General features: G+C 35.3%; 1 protein-coding gene across 1 annotated transcript in view; it reads left to right on the forward strand.

The window, feature by feature from the left end:
* AGMO (alkylglycerol monooxygenase) overlaps positions 1–18,450 on the forward strand; it is a 331,345-nt gene that overhangs the window by 92,943 nt on the left and 219,952 nt on the right. The window contains exon 4 of the mRNA XM_061197729.1: positions 18,064–18,167. Within this exon, the coding sequence (XP_061053712.1) occupies positions 18,064–18,167 (104 nt within the window). The remainder of the gene's footprint in view (positions 1–18,063; positions 18,168–18,450) is intronic.

Consider the following 18,450-nt stretch of genomic DNA (forward strand, 5'->3'; position numbering starts at 1 on the left):
CTTGTTAAAATATAGGCAATAAATTATAAGCATTGTCTTGTTTGAGCCTTATAGCTTCCATTACAGTGAAAATAATTTTATATCATATCTGGTTTCTTTTCCATTAAAAATAATGTATGTAGCCCTCTAGAGAATTGCTTGCTTTCCCTAATGAAGAGGCTATAAGAGCCCAGCTACGATTCTGGTTAAAAAGAGATGAGAGGATTGAAACATCCTTTGCTGAAATTTTTATCTTCTTATAGTACAATCTGATGCTAAACAATTTTCCTAACATATTTAGCTTCATTTTTCACTGCAAGGAAACACTGTAATTAAACAAGTAACATAATAGTTAACATTATCTATTGAAGATTTTTTTATTTTTGCCCCTTCTAAAGTATTGCATAAAAGAATTTGTTTAATTTTCTTGTTAGTATTTCACGTTTTGATTCCTAAATATATTTTTCAAATAAAAGTAAAAAATTGTCAAATGGGTCCATTCTATTAAAGGAGAGTGAATTGGCCAGCAACAGGCCTTTGAGTAAAACCAAAGAAAGTAGCATATACTCATGAGCATTTGATTGCTGGGAGCACATTTTATGGCTAAAAAGGTACAGAATCCAACAGCTTTATGCATTGACAGTAATATCAGGCACTTTGTATTTGTGTGTGTGTGTGTGTGTGTGTGGTTGTGAATAGATTAACCAAGATGAATAATCTCATTTACGTAAATATTCACTCTAAAATCCGTACAGGGATTGTTCTTTTCTTCCTTTCTTTTTTTTAAGTAAGTACACTTAAATAAAATTTTTGGTGAAATTTCAAAATATTAGCGCAAATGTTTTGAGGAAAAATTAGTATTTTCAGTAAATTTAACTGAAATAGAAGTTTAAAATATTTAGTTGATATAATAAAAATCATCTGTGATATTTTACTAAAACTTCACTGAGGCTTTTAAAGAAAAATTAAGCTTCATGATTATGTAAATTAAATTGGAAAAAGAGTTGAGCAGAAATTCATTTAAGTGTCTGTGTCTTAGAACTAATTATTGTAAAATTTGAGAAAAGGGGCTTTTAAGATGTGATGAAGTGTTAAGTGGTCCTTCTTTATTTAAAACAAGTGATGTTTGAATTCCATTTTTCCTTTCCCTAAATGGAACATTATTAAATTGTTCGTATTTTGTATTCTTCGCTTTGAACATTAGTAATAGTTCCTAAAAATACACAAAAAATGATTTTTTAAACCAAGTAGTACTTTACCTTTTTTAAACCAAGTAATACTTTGTAAAACTAAAAAATATACATCAATTGGGTTAATCTCAATGTCAGTGTTTTGAATTTGTTTTAAAGGAAGTCATACTCTAACAATTATTTTGCATTTTATATATATATATATTTTTTTTAATGAAAGTTGCTCTCTTAATATACTAAACTCCAGCCTTCTAGAAATTATTATTTTAATATTCAGGCAGAGCTTCAACCCTAACCTTTTCTGAGGATGTAACCTGACTAATCAGGTCTCAGCTATATTATCTTTCCCTGATCTCCATTATATGCAATGTTTACGCAACTAGTGGTTTACTATTTTCTAATATTTACTTTTTCATATGAAAGTCTTTATCTTCTCTTTCTGTCTAAAGAACGAACTTTAAAAAGTAGGCACTAGGCATCACTCACTGTACATTTTATGTCATGCAGAGCTGTGGGCAGGTACCTATATTAGAGTTCAGAAAAAAGTGTGGGCTCTGGGGCCAGATGGGCCTGGATTCAGATTCTGGCTCTGCATCTTTGTAGCTGTGATCTTGAAAAGTTGTTTCCTCAATTTCCTATTCTTTAAAACAGCAAGAAAATAAGAGTTAACTCATTGTTAAGCTTAGCAAGGATAATCTCAAGTATCTGCCTAGAACTCTACACATTTTCACTCTTCAATGTATGTTATCTTTCATTTCTCCTTCAAACTACCTTCACCTCTCCTCACAATTGCTTGCAAGAATCATTTCTTTTTAGTCTTTACTACCCACCACTCTTTATTATGGTTGCTTTTTGGTATCCCCAATTCAGAAGTAATATTAAAAACCTGGTAGAATTTTACTTACATTTGGTAAAGTCTTGGCAGTGACCTAGGTAAAAACTAAAACAAACAAACAAACAAACAAAACCCAATCTAAACTACTAGAGAAATCACTCATGGCTGTTAAGATCAACTTGAGTTTTTATGCTTAATGGTTTTGCTTGCAAACAACTGGATATCTATTTCATTGGACAGTTCAAAGAATTAGGTAATTTGCTTAAGCACGGAGATAATAAGACCAATGTGGTAGGTCAGATCACCATGTGGTTAGTTGTTTTCACTGGATTTGGTGGTTTTGACTACATTTGTGACCTGAGGCAATCAAATGAGTAACTCATTTCTGTCAATCAGAATCCAACTCATCATAAGAAAGAAAAATCCACATTCTATTTCTGCTTGATATTGTAAAGGTGGCCATATTGCTCTTCATGAAAAACAATACCCTCACTCACTCATTGAGATGAGAACATTGCAGACTTTCAATTTAAATGACTTTGCCACCATCACACAGCTTCTGAACATACTGCTTCCACAATAGCACTTTTTTTTTTTTTGCACTAAGGAGCTCAACATGTCTCAAACACCTGTTTCATGTCATCTTATATAAATTCCTTTCATTTTACTTACATTGCAAGGGTTCCCTCCTATTGCTCGACTCTCCATAGGGGTGGAGGTATAGCTGGAACATGTTATACTGTGGAAATTACGTCTAAAAAGCACACTGACAATTGCTATTATTAACACAATTGATCACTAAACTCTTATGTCTGGAAAAAGAGGGTCAAGACATCCTTAAATAGATCCAGATTCTCCCAGGCTACCATGAGGATGATATTTTGGTGAAAAGTTTAATGAGAGAGGAAATTTCGAATCTCTTTTACCATTGGTTAGATAAACAGCATTGGTCCCTTTCAGCTAACATGGTCATTTATTCCCCTCAGTCCCGCCATTTGGTTCCTCAGCCTCCAACCACTAAGTTTTGAGCATTGGGGGAAAGGTTTCATTGGCATCACTTACTACCATTAAGGCACTTCCCTTCTGAATGTTGGCTGCCAAAGTATGTGGTATCCTGTGGAGCAAGAGGATGAGGACATAGATTGCAGTGAGGCTGAACAGTTTGCACTTCCCAGCAGTGACACCAGACATCAATCTTTCCAAAAGACAGCCGAGAGCACACGAACATAAGAACTCTTTAAAAAGAACAAACGAGGCATTATCCAACCAAAAAAAAAAAAAAAAAAAATGCCACCAAAGCATTTTCCTAGTAAGATTCCCGAAGATGAAAATGCACTGAAATGACTTAGGTTGTCATGATGGTTGTTTAAAGAAACATAAAAAGCAATCTCTACTTTATAAGGTAGATATTTATGAGGTTTAAATTATTTACAGCATAGTGTTTGAGAATCATTTAATTGCCTCTCAGAGTATGAGGGTGTTTCATGTTTTACATGTGCATATCAGCTGGCCTTACAAAAGAATGCTAATTTGGTCACAGTTAATCTGTTTCACATGGTCTACAGCATCAACCGTGACATCATTATAGGAAATCACGTTATGCAACTCTGCAACACCAGGAGAACTGGGGTGGTTTTTTTTTGGCCATTTGACAAGGTTTCAGACAAGTTGATCACAAGAAAAGAGGGAATTACTAGGCGAAATGTGTTCAAATCATTGTTTTGACCTACATGAATTTGTCGTGTTATCTGCTAATAGATTTATGGCTGCTTAAATTCACACTGCACTGCAAATCTCAGAGATCAAGGCCAGTTATTGTGGACCCCTGGGTGTTAGATTGTGCTGAGAAATGTTCCACGTGTGCCTTAAACTTTGGTAATATTTTGCTTCATGACCTTTTACCTGGAACGTATTTAATTGATCTTCATTGCTTGCAAAATAACTTTAAAAATAACAGTTCCACATACTAATGACATTACAAAACATTTCCAACAACTTGTTTTCAAAATTATATTGAAATACAATGGTCCTCTTAGGGAAGAGTATTTTTTCAATAAAATATCTGGTCCTTTGTATATGACGGGGTAGAATTAAGTTCAGTTCACAGAACAACCACACGTATTTGGAATGGCAGAAGAAAGGGCGAGAGGAGTGCGTGGAACCCTTAACTTCCTTTGGATATCACGAGCAAGTGTGGGTTACCTAGCAGCAAAACCACGGGGATAGCCCTTTGTGTTTTGACAGTATCTTTGTTTTCCATTTGGGGATTTGAAAATTTTTAGGGAGTTTTGTGTAACCATATTCTTTGACTTTTTTTTTTTAATGTTTGAGGCTTCTGAAAAAAAAATAATGCTAAAGTGCTGTATCACCTTCCTATTCTCCCAGCCTCATAAGTGTATCAAAAATATATATGTTCAAGTAAAGATTAACTTCATGATAAGGTAAGCTTAACTGTAAGCAGGTGAGATAGCTCTAGTCATGACTTCTTGCAGATGGTTAAGAAATCTTTAAACAGCATCCAGGTGGACAGGCTCCAAGTTTGATATTCTAACTTCAGGGCTAGAGGGGCAGTAATACACCATTTAATAATATTTAAAATACCTTGAGGAATTAGAGGAAACTTTTCTGTAGTATAAAAGCTGTCTCATTATTTTAGAGTTTGTGTCAAATAGTTTTTGAGTTTCTTCATATACTGTTCCTTATGGATTTTTCCTAAAATGTCAAATCTTTGAGGAAAGAATCTTACATTTTATTGTTGACTTTCACAAATAATAATGTTTTTCTATGTTACCTTTGCCATTCCACTTTTCTCTTTATATTTTTTATATATATGGTTGTTCCTATTAGTAATAAAACCAACTTTTAGGCCTGTTTGCTACCATGTATTAGAAGACAATATCACAAACTAATGTGGAGTCATTTTAAAAATTTATTCATTTAGTGATACTGGGTTTTGTCCTGATCATGTGCTAAGCATTGCATAAATATCAAAAGAGAGGTCAGAAGGATACAAAAAAGCACTGAGATCTGGTTCTGCTTTGAGACCTTCCCTGGCTGTCATCTCCCTTGCCTGGGTGGCCAAGGTGGTAGTAATGCCATTAAGAAAGAAGGACGACAGGGGACAGAAAGTAAGACCATGAGATAGACTCAGGGCACAATATGTATAAAATTCTTAAAAGGAATTCAGACCCAGAGTCCATGGAAACCTGTAGACTGAAGTATTTGGGAGCCATCAATTTTTGGATAAGTGATTCTTGAAGTCATTGGTGGTAGCACACCATGAAAAACAGTGAGAGTGAGGAGTAAAGAAAAACAAGAGTTGGTCCCTTTAAGGTGGGTGAGAATCAGGGAAGAAGTCGGGAATTGCACCTGGATGAATAAAGAGGGAAACTGGGAGCAAGGGGTGTTACTAAAGCCAGAAGAAAAGATTTTCAAGACAGAAGCAATGGTCATATGTTTCAGAAAGTTCAAATAGGACGACATCTAAAATGAGGTCTTTAGTTTTGGCAAGAAAAGAGGCCAATAATGATTTTGGAGAGAACTAAGTGATATTAACAATGAGCTTAAGAATGAATGCGAGGTAAGTAAGTAAATAATCTACTCTTTTAAGATGTTTGAGATAAAAACAAATTAAGGAAAGGGAAAGCCAAGGGTTCATGTTTTACAAAATGGAATGTTTAGATATGACTGAAATTAGGGAGATGGAATCAGTGGGAAGGAAAAAGAAAAATTTAAAAAGCATTGATTTTACTAATGAAAATACATGTATTTAGCAAATAAAATCAATAGTTATTTATTTGGTTATTGATTATTCAAATGAAACAGTTTTATTTGGTAAGCATAGACAAGAAAATACATTAGTGATCTACTATACAGAGATAATAGTAGGTGCTGTGGAAAATACAACGATGGACAAATTAATCCCTCGAATTAAGAAGCTCATAAAATAGGGGAGGATGCAAAATAGCAGAGTTATTTGTGACATTAGAGGCCAAGGAGTAATAAGGATTATATAATAATTGTAGCTGGGAGGGCTAAATATGATTTCCTGAAGAAAATGACACATGCAGTTATTCTTGAAAGATGAAGAATATTTTGACAGGTCACACAAAGACGGGACCAGGAAAGTGTTGAGGGTGTTCAAGATGCCCAGAGAATGGAGGGTACATGAGAAAAAAAAAGAAGAAGATACATATTTTTTCATGTACTATTCATGTGTCACAAACTGTTACTCTTCCGATTTTATTTGTCATTTGAAAATGTAAAAACCATTCTTAGCTTGTTGGCTGTACAAAGCAGTTTGTGGTCTGGAGTTTGGCCTGTGATGTCAGTTTGCTGACCTGCACTAGATTGTGAGTGATATAAGGGCAGAGTATCTTACTCATAGATATCACACAGTGAATATTTTTTGGTTGTACCGAGGCAATGAGGCCTTAATCCAGGACAGCAGGTACGAGATAGGAAAGGAAAAAATCAGGTGATTCGGTGGATTGATGGCAGTCAGTCGGGGAGTCTTGGTGGGGGCCGGAGGGAGGGAAAAGGAGTGATCAAAGGTACAATAGTCATATTAGAAGATCAGAAACAGAAAGAAGAAGCATGGGCAGAAAACAATGAATTCGTTTAACAAATAGCATTTGGGTTTGAAGGTCATGTAGCAGTGGAGTCATGGTTGGGGACTTAGAAGGTAGAATATGAAGTTTTGTCTATTAGAATAATGGGGGATATGGTCCTGCACAACCACTTCCATCTCTCAATGGCCAAAGAATATTCCAAGACCTCTTCCTCAAATAGTAGTGAGACTCGGTAGTCACTGATAGCCTCCCTTTTAAATCAGACATATATTCAGATTTCAGACATACATTTACTTTGCAGAGAACAGAGGAAAGGGCAAAGTAACTCATCACAGTAACAAATAACGTTCAGTTCTATGATGTGTCAGCAAATGATAATAACAGAGTGAGGAACAAATGTGTAGAGCGAAATCTATCAGATGCAGATTGGTTCCTCAAAGATCAGGGACAATGCTAATCTATGTCAGAATGAAACCATTCACAAAGGATAGACTGACCTGTTCCAGTTGGGACATCCAGTGCTGATTCACTCTGGCACCTTCATTGGACACCATCACATTTCTTGCAAATTCAGTAATCTTCCAAGCTTCTAACTCGTTTGCTATGAAGCAGTAAAAATTAGTTTCAGAACACAAAGGCAAATGGTAAGACCAATAGAAAGCCCTTATTATTGGCAAAGACATCCTGGTAGGTTTTGTTGCTGTTGACAGGGTAATCTATATCCACTCAGGAGGCTTAATAGAGGGAGAATAAAGACAGATTGCAGCCACCTTCCAACTAGTGGTTTTAGTGCCATTTTTTCCTGCTTTCCTGTCTTTTCCTGACAATCCCTGGTTGTTTTGCTTTCCTGTTCACTTCCTTACGTTGCTGTCCTTTCAAACTTTGGAGGTTAATTTGTTCTTGGATTCAGTGACTTGTGGAGACAAATTATAGAAATCATTATTCCAAACATAATACAGCAGAAGTTCACTGGGTCTCACCACAGGCGAGCGTGCTGCACAGAAGGAGTGCTTGCCAATCCTAGCTAACTCTATTGACATAAAGACAGTTCTTCTCCCACGATTTCTGCCCCCAGATTGTGCTAGTTAGGTCATTAGGAATGCCAAATATATGTCATTAAATCCTCCAGAAGGTTTCTTGCTTTTATTCTAGGTAAAGCATGTAGATTCCTTAGAATCTGAATATATTGTAAGTCTCATGATAAAATCACTAACAGCCCCCAAAACCTAAACCATGATATTACTGTGCTGTTGCTAACCAGGACCCACATGCACTAGAATTTGGTTTTATTAAATGGATAAGTGACCTTCATGAGACATAAAAATTGTCAAATTCATACTTGTTTTAAAATGTAATACTGATAACTTTTATTTCAAAGAATTTGTATTTAATTCTGCCAACTTTTGCAGAGAGGGATAGTTTTCCTATAAACACAGCTTATTTTCCACATGGTTGAAAGGTATGGGAATCTCCCTTAACCAAAACTCTCTCTTCACTAGTCTATTGTATTTCTGGAAATGTCAGTATTCAAGCCACTTAATACTTTAGTTCAGGAACACTTCTTCTCTTGAGTGAGGAAGAGCTCCTTCCACGCATCACCAAGGATATAATCAGGATTCTCTAGCAAATTACTTGGCCCATGGCCTAGGGCCGAGGTAATATAAATCTGAATAGAAAGAAGAGAAATCTAGGTGCATATTTAGTCTTGGCAGGTATCAACACCCAAAATGGCTAGGAGCAGAGGGCTATAAATGGAGAATGATGGAGCTTAGAGAAGGAAGAGCGTGCATGACATCAAACCGTTATTCACAGCATTCTTTTTAGGCAGCCTATAACCTTCTAATAGAGTGGACAGTAAAGTCAAAAATTACCATTTTATTCTTAAGCTAGTAGACAACCAGTTCATCTCATGGCTTGGAAGTGTTGCAGAGATTATATGGACTGACAACCTACAATAAAGCTTAGTCTACTCTGAGAGATGGCTGCAAAGTAGAACTCTCTCTACTTTCATATGTAAATGCACTACTGTTTCTTTCTACTCTGTCTTTCGGTGGAGGCTTAAGCACCATACTACGTATCTGTGTACCTAAATGTGGAATGTGGAATATGAAACTGTGTATTTTATATCTGTCTACCTTGAATATAAATACATAAACATGCATACACACAGATGTACGGTAAATATATGCGTGCACCTGTGTGTAAATTACATTGGAAATGTACCTCATTTTCTTTTCTCTTCATGGATTCACTTTTATCCTTCCCGTTTCAATTCTCAAAATACGTATATGAGCAATTTCCTCATATGGATGAGCAATATTTAGAAATCTTGGTTGTAAACTGGCTCTTACGAACGAGGTGCACATTTTCAAAAAGAAATGCCTCCTTTTGAACTTAGGTCCTCAAATCTGCCTATATAAAGACATATAGTTCATCACAAAACTGAAAGAAAACTGTTCTATAGGACGTAATTACCATGTTCAGTAATATTTCAGGTGGGAACTGCTTTTAGCCTTTCAACTTGGGAAGCCAAGAGCATCTCTCTCTTTGCAGTGGGATGAGGAGCCCCCTCTCACTTTCTGTTCCACCTGCCTGGCCTAGGCTGAGGGAAGTACACCTTTAATTTCAAGATATGGCTGGTTTTGTGTTTTCTGGTCTGGGACAAGGGCTCTAACCTGGAAGGTTAGTTGAAGACGGTGAAGTGTAGCGAGAGATTGGGAGTGAGAGACTTTGCAGGGCTCATCCTAGTGCCCAGTATGAGTTCCTTTCTTTCAATCACTCCTCAAGGCCTGTCTGCTTCCCTTCCTATTCCTAATACCTCTTGCTTATCATAGGAGCCTTTATTCCTGGCACTGTAATCTAACTCCCTGTGGAAGAGAACATGGTCCTATAGCTTCTCTCCTTCTCTGTCAAGGAAAGCTCAGTTCTGCTAAAGTTTTCTAAAAGTTCTTACTTCTTGATCTGGCAAGGCAACAAGGAAAGTTTTCCTATTCTATATATGTTTAGGTAGTAAAGGTAGAAATAAGTTCATACATAACTAATAAAACAGTGGGTCTTCGGTGAACAAAATTTAGATTCATCTGCATTGTGAGGAAAGTGAATAGTCAGGCTTGGGCTTTCCAGAGCAGGGTGGTGATGAAAGGAGAGGAGTATAAGGGCAGGAATAGTGTTGAGAAGACAATGGGGACTCTTGGAGGGACATGGAAATGAGACTGGGGTATCAGATGCTACTAACAAGATATGTGGCGTTTCTCTTTCCTTGACATTCCTGGCCCTGTTACACACACCTGCCCCAAGGCAAGGCAAGCCTTTCATTAGAATGAAGTGAGGGGAGACTCAAGGTAGTAGAAGAAAGAGAGAGAGAGGAAACATCTACAGGATATGTTCTGGATTCCCTATTGCCATCTCTTTGAAGCACTCATTTTGGAAGGCTAATGATAAGAAAACACGTTACTTTGAGCTATGCTAGTTGGAGGTTGCTTTTAGAAACACAGGTACCCTGTATGCTCTGAAGTGCTTTCCTCATAGAAGTCAGTCCATAGGAAACACTGAGTGATAGAGAACATAGATCTGTAATAAGGTCACTGATATTGGTGGGTTTTGCATCATATTCATATGTATTAAGAGCAAAAATTACTAGTGGGGAATAAGTTCACTGAGCGATAACAAATCCCAGTGACTTAGCACAATAGATTTATTTCTCATTCACATCCTGGTTAAATAAGGGTCAGTGGGAGCTTTCTACTCTACACTGGTAGTCAGTTAGCCAAGATCCTTCTGTCTGGTTTCTTTGCATACCCTAAGGCCTCAGCATCCTCCACTGAATATCCTGTCTGGCAGTTGGAGGGGAACAGAGAGAGTGCAAAGGATCACACCAGTTCTCTACCCCTGCCCGGGGTGACACACATTATTTATACTCACACTGCATCATTGAGAATCAGACACACAAACCCACTGAGGGGCAGTGGGGCTAGAAAATATGGTTTCTGCCAATGATAAAATTATTAATATGTAATAAGAAAAATAATCATTACTTATGCAAGTTATTAAATCTCATATATCCCTTTCCTCATGTATAAAAGGGAAACTATACAAATATCTACCTCTAGTATAGTTATAGATAATACATGAATTAATACATATAATGTGTTTAAAATATCCCCTAGAAGATGATAAGCACTTTTGCGTGTTTACAATCATTGCTATTATTATTATTATCATTAATCAGTCTCATCTTTGAGTAAAGTCAAGGAGGGACTCATAGCATTTCTAACCATTAGGTAAGTAGGCAATGACCCAAATTTAAATTGTATGAGATATTGTAAAATCTCATTTCTAGAAAATGTGGAGAATAGACATATAGAAAGACAGGTAGGGAAGGGGTCACTTAATCTGTCAGACAGAGTGAAGCTAATGTCTTCTTATATTTCATGGAAGCCTTGGTTATAATAATCTTTCAAAAGTTGTTATGAAACAATGACTACAAAGTGATGCAGGACATGTATAATTTACACAGAATTATTTTTATTTTAAGGGATGTAAAAGTTTCCTGAATCAGCGAGTTCTTTCTCTATGTTTCTTTTGCTTCTATTTAGTTGTAGGTTCCTTGAGGGATGCTTTTTGTTTGTTTGTTTGATTGATTGCATGCTTTTATCTATCAAAATATCCACAAAGATATACATAGTAGGGATTCAATAAATTAGTGCTAAATAAATCCTTATTTTTAAAAAATACACAATTTAAATGAAATCTTATCAAATATAATCGTAATTTTTAGACTTTCCTAAATGGATTTAAAATAGAATACAGTTGAACTAAATATGGACATGTCAAAATTCTGAAATTTTAAAATCACATTTTTCATTTTTAATGAGAGTGGATATGGTAGGTGGAGATAACATTCTCTTATATCTTCAATTAATTTTAACATTTCATCCAAATAACAATAATAAGCATCGTATTTTTTCTTGCTTTTGCATTGTATAGAAATGGAAGTTTTGATTGAAAAGATGATATACATTCTTAAGGATTTATTTTTGCTTCATACTAAAAAGCTGTATCTTTTATTTTTTGTTTAAATTTTGAAAGAATTTAAACATATGAACAGAGAACTAGTCTTTTAAAATTCTGCATGCTAGTTTTTAAAGACTTCCATTTGAACATAAATTTTAAAAAAGTATTAAAGTTGTGATTGCTAGAAAGATTAGAGAGACAGTTTAGTGTTTGTGACAATTTTAGAGCCATCATTTGTTACCTCCTCTAGAGAGATGATTTAATATCTACATGTTGCCAAATGTATAGATAAAAAGTGAAAATTTGGTCAGTCCTTCAGATGACTGGTTTCTATGATGCTGAACATCTGGATATATGCAAAATATGTTGAACAAAAATATGGAGGTCCAGCCAGTTTATCGATTTTATTCTCATTGATTTGACATTTTTAGATATACTTAGTCATTTATGTTTCGATATTAAGTGGACAAAGGACAGATTAGAAAAAAATACTCAATAAAGACTATCAATCTCTATTCACTGAATGAATTAGCAACATCATCAATTTTATCATCACTTTGATTTGTTGCTATAGGAAGTGAATGAAATTGTGGTGACAAAATTGATGATGTCATCATCAGTGCATTCAATGAGGGTATATTCTTTGTTATTTCACCAGCTATTAAATTTTCCATTTAGACTTTACTTTGACAGTTCGAGTCTGTTACTAATATTTTGATTGCTTAGTTCAGTTACTTTTCTGAAATCATTTATCAGTCATGCTTATCTGTTGGAAAGAGATGGAACAAATTTTTAAAGGATTCACTTATACCTGGTACTGATATTTTCAAATTCAGAGTGACAATTGTTTTCATTCAAAAATTGACTAGTTCAAGGGGCTTCCCTGGTGGCGCAGTGGTTGAGAATCTGCCTGCCAATGCAGGGAACACGGGTTCGAGCCCTGGTCTGGGAAGATCCCACATGCCACGGAGCAACTGGGCCCATGAGCCACAACTACTGAGCCTGTGCGTCCGGAGCCTGTGCTCCGCAACAAGAGAGGCCGCGATAGTGAGAGGCCCATGCACCGCGATGAAGAGCGGCCCCCACTCGCCGCAACTAGGGAAAGCCCTCGCACAGAAACGAAGACCCAACACAGCCATAAATAAATAAATAAATTAATTAATTAAAAAAAAAATTGACTAGTTCAGTGTTTTGTAGTGTTAGATCTCCTGTAAAAGGCAGTAAGCAGTAGCTCCAATTCAAGAGGTTTAGCACCATCATTTAATAATGTGTGTTGAGCTCCTTAATGTCCTTTACTTATTGGAAATTACCAAATACATGTCATCTGGGTCTCACAGAATAGTTGGTCCCAGTCACCTCCATTTCTGAAGGAGAAATAAAAATCCAAGCAGGGAATGAATGCATCAAATAAATCACTGTTGAGAGAGAGAGAGACAAAATTTTAGAAAGCTTTCTCTCCTTTAATGACACTTTTTTCCCTCTCCCTTTCAATTTCATTTTTATTACTTATAAAATAAAGAATTTGAACTAAGTAACCTCATAAACTCCTTGCAGTTCTCATGTTCCATAGTCACTACACAATATATTAAATGTTCCATCAAGTGTTACTAACATGCCTTTCTTGGTGCAAACACCAACATTTTGCAACTATGCCTGAACATTTTTTCCTTCATAACTCAAAGGTTTTCCAAATTATGAGTGAAGGCAACATCATCCCCCCCAGGATGCCCCAAGACGTCCTGTCCACTACTGAAGATTAAATAGCTATCATATAGCTGTGAAAATTCCTTGTAGACCTTGTTTGTGTCTCAGATTAACCTAAAGAATTATTTCTCTCCATTTGATAGGTGACAAGAAATGACAAAAGAGACTTATTTAGATATACTTTAGATGTATAATACATATAGAATCTGTTAGCTTCTAAATTACAAGTTTACTCTGCTTACAAATTTGTCATCATTCTGAAAAGTTTCTTGGAAGTAACCTCTGTTCTTATACACACTAAAAATATCTTTTAATATAACTCTCAAGTATATAAATTGGATTTCATCAAAATTAAAACCCAGTGTTCTTCATTAGATACTGTCAAAAAAATGAAAAGTCAAACCGCAGACTGGGAGGAAATATTTGTGTGCAGAATATATAAAGATATCTCAAAACTCAATAATAAAAAAACAACCCAATTAAACTGTGGGCACTAATTTTAAATAGACAAAGAAGACATATAAATGGCAAATAAGCACATGGAGAGGTAATCAGTGTCATTCGCTATTGCAGAGAAGCAAATTGAAATTTCAATGTGATAATACACACCTATTAGAATGTTATCATATAAATAAATAAAAATAAAATTAATAATGTCAAGTGCTGTCAAAGATGTGGAGCAAATTTAACTATCATATACTGCTGGTGGTAATACAAAACGGCACGGTCAGTTTGGAAAACGTTTTGACAGTTTTTTGACAACCTAATGTAAACATCCCATACAGTTCAGTAATCTCACTCCTGAGTATGTGCCGAAGTGAAATGAAACTTATGTTCACATGAAAACTATACTAGAAAATTTATAGATGCTTTATTTGTAATTGCCAAATACTGGACACACTTGAAATGTTCAACTACTAAGTGGATCAAAACAAAACAAAACAAAACAAAAACTGTGGTACATCCATACAAATGCAATACTACTCAGCAAAAAAGGGAACAAACTACTGATAAACACAGCAAAATGGAGGAATCTGTGGTGCATTATGCTAAGTGAAAGAAACCAAATCAGTGGATGCTAGGGACTGAGAATGAGGTCAAGGAGAATTGACCACGGTATTAATTTTCTACTGCTCCGTAACACATCCGTGGCTTCTCTCACAGCTTCTGTAGGTCAGAAATCAGTGCACAGCTTAGATCAGTGCTTCTGGCTCAAGGTCTTTCATGAGGCTGTAGTTAAGCAGTTAAGCTGTCTGCTGGCTGTAGTGTTATCTGAAGACTCAAGTGGTGGTGTATCAGCTTCCAAACTCACTTACATGGTTGTTTGTGGGATTCAGTTTCTTGTGGAGTTTGGGTTGAGGAGCTTAGTTCCTTGCTAACTGGTTAACCTGAGGCCTCTCCTAGTTCCCTGTCATATGTGCTTCTCCAAAGGGCAGCTCACAACACAGCAACTGACTTTGCTCAGACAGAGCATATGAGAGTACAAGAGAAAGCATCTAAGACATAAGCCACAGTCTTTTTATAACCTAATATCAGAAGTGACATCCCATCACCTTTGCCAAAATTACATTTACTAGAAGGGAGTCATTAAATCCAGCCCACACCCAAGAGGTGGGTTTATACAGGGGGTTGAACACCAGTAGGCAAGAATCACTGGGTGCCATCTTAGAGGCCGCCTCCTATAGGAATCCTCTGGATCCCATGGATTCTTATTTCTCTCACATTCAAAGCACACTCACCTCTCCCAAGGTCCTAAACATTTCATCCCATTACGTTATCAATTCAAAGTCCAGAATCTCATCATCTGAATCTGGGAGCCATGGTAGAGTCAGCCTGCCATACACAAAGTGGAACAGGCAACTTTTGGGGGTGATCAACACTGTTCCATACCTTATCTTGATTGTGACAGTGATTACACAGTGGTGTTTGTTTGGTAAAAACTCATAGAACTAAATATCAAAAGGGATGGATTGCACTGTATGTAAGTTGTACCTTAATTTACAAAAAATAGAAACAAGGTAACAAACTCAAGAATATAACATACATAAAAACACACATATTACATTAAATTTTGGCCAAACAGATTGAATGATTGGTCAATATATTAATAAAATATATTTAAAGAAATCTATATTTTGGCACTGGAAAGTAGCATTATTATTTCTAATATCATTAAAAAGCCATAATAACATATCATATGCTTAGAAAATCAATAATTTTTTCTTATAGAAAAAGAAAATTATTATTGTTGACAACTTATAATTTTATTAATATTTTTGCACAGAAAGAAGTTTATTGTGATAATGTCAATTTTTTCTCTTTAACATTTGGTTTTCTTCCTTAGAACAGACAACTCATCAATTCAAGTATTAGGGAAGATGAACGTATATATAAATGTACTATTAACTTTTTCTCATTTAAAAAACTGTGGGGACAATTTTCTATAAAATGTATTTTTATAACCACCTTTGAAAATAATTTACTTCAAGTAAACTGAATATAGACTGTGAAAAAAAAATTCTGTATTTCTTCTTGTTTTTCCCAATTCTGAAAAGTGACAGAGGTAAGGCAGTGGGATCCAGTTACTGCACCCTGTTTATACAGCTGTACTTCATTGAATGAAGGCTTGTGTTACACACAGTTTGTGATAGGAAGTAAATGCTTTTAAAACAACTATAGAGACAGGTCTTTAACCTCCACCCTCGTGGATTCTTTGTTCCACCATTTAGCTTCTGTGGAGATTATAAGGAGGTAGTTCCAATGCATATTATTACCCTCTAATTAAACCCCATCTGATTAGCTCATCCACTTGTGAACTCATAACATGGATACATTATGATGAATTTTTTTAAACAAATCCTGAAAGGTCCAACAAAGTAGTGTTTTTATTTGTAATGAAGTTTTTATGTGACAGATTCTGAAATGTTCAATAATGGGTATGTTCTAAAGAGAAAATGGTGTTTAGATTACTTCATATGTTCAATCTGTAAGAAGTTTTAAAAGATTTAGGAGATTCATCAAATTTATTGCCTCTTAATAATATTCCACACAACATCCGAAGATTTCAAGTGCCATGGGATTCTTTGTATCTCTCTTATTTATAGCTATATAAGCTAGTCAGTAAACCAGAGATTTAGGTTCTAGGTTATTTCAGAGATTATGCCTGGGAAGTTAGAGATCATTATGGTGAAGTAGTTCTCATTTGTGTAAGAACAATTTCCTTCATTGCTCAGGTAGAAATACAGGGTCATTACTAGGAACAATTAAAATGATTAAAATGTGAAAACAGTCAGGATCTAAGTTAGATATAAACTGATGGTTTGTGAAAATACTTGCCCCACTTGAAAATGTATGACTTTAATAGAAATGACTTCTGATAGAGCTATGTACTCATAATCCTGTTCATAATCTCATTCTCACAGACCTAAGTCTTTCTTATATCTCATTTGTTTACCAAAACTCTTTTGCACATTTTATTTGGTAACTCCCTACATAGATTGTCCATAGACCTTTCATTTCCTAAATGAAGGGCCAAGAAGAAGTCCACCCAGATTGACTATATCTATGTCTATATCTCCATTTATCCATGCTTTTCACTTTAAAAATTTCTAACAAATTGTTCTGCCATGTGCCATGTATTTTAACTATGAATATATGGCAGCTGCAGAGACCAATAACTCAATATTTCCACTTTTAGGTTCACTGTTCAGTTCCCATGCATCCAAGCCTAAAAAATTTTAAATTTCTAATCTGTACTGGCAGGGATACAATTATCACATCATATGGTTAATTCGGTCTCATGTATTTGTAGCAAAGGACAAAATATGAGTTAGTTTAGCTAAGAGCATACTTTCTTTTACTAAAACAATATATGGCATTTTGATCTGTAATTCTGGTAGGAAATGAAAAATGAAGGCAGAATGAAAAATGTGGGCTTGTTTTCTTAAATTCCATATACTTAGGTGGTTATTATAGTGGTACGTTTGCTGTAGAAAAGGCAAGCAACTATCCTTTAAGTATATATGAATCTCAAGACAGTATGAGGGCAATTTACATAATGTTCAGTGAAAATTAACAATTTGCATTTTCTTTTTTATTTTGAGGACAAACAGCAATTATGTGGGACAATTTTAGAAATGGTATACTGTTTTGGTGAGGTATGGGAAGAACTATATGTAACTATTAGTTATTAATATATTTCTGTAAATAAAACTGAAACCTTAAATCTTAGGGCTAGATGTCATTCTGCTTTGCCTCTTATTCCAATAGACAGATTTTGAAATTTCTTAAAAAGCCATTAGAGAAGAATATTATGAAATATTTCATTCCAAAATTTATACACCAATTTCTCCCATCAGAGTACTCTTCTTTAATTAGAAATATGTTATCACATGCTGAAAAATTATCACAATGCATTGACTGTATTGTTACAACATTACCAGTTAGCTTTTATGATTTGTCATATTGTAATATGTTAGGAAAGTGTAAAGTTTGGAAGTCATTTCAGTTTGCTGAAGGCATTTAATTATATCATATACACTATACATATTTATTGGCTATGTTTCAATTTTTTTATTTCTTTGTAATTTATACCCTCTCTGCTTCCAAAAATGATTTGAGGCAGCTCATTTTAATTATAATTACATTGGCTAGCTTTTTCAGAGATGTTCGAGATTTTTCTTCCTCACTCAACAGAGCAGCATACATAACTGAAAATGAAAGTTGCTTTGTTCTTATTGTCATGGCTCATTTCAAATTGTGTGTTTTGCAGAGGTTAATATTATGTGGGCTGCACACCAAACACACCACAGTTCAGAAGAGTATAACTTATCCACAGCGCTAAGACAATCTGTCTTCCAACTGTACACTTCCTGGGTAAGTTTATGAAATTGAATAAAGGTGATAATATAATTTCATTTAGTCGCAACTGTTTCTGTTTCCTCCAAGTAAATGAATAGAAGCTGTTTTACAAAAAATGCTTCTTTCTCCTCTGTAAGGCCAGACACTAAAGTGTTTCTTTCTCCTCTGTGAAGCCAGACACACATGAAGGAAGTGGTTTTTTCCAATGGTAGTCTTTTACTTGAGCCCCCAAAACTCACGGTGAGAAAGTGGCTGCCTGTTCTTTATTTACTGTCAACTAAGGAGTGTGATATATAGA

This window comes from Eubalaena glacialis, chromosome 8, assembly GCF_028564815.1.
Source record: "Eubalaena glacialis isolate mEubGla1 chromosome 8, mEubGla1.1.hap2.+ XY, whole genome shotgun sequence".
In the NCBI taxonomy this organism is placed as follows: domain Eukaryota; kingdom Metazoa; phylum Chordata; class Mammalia; order Artiodactyla; family Balaenidae; genus Eubalaena; species Eubalaena glacialis.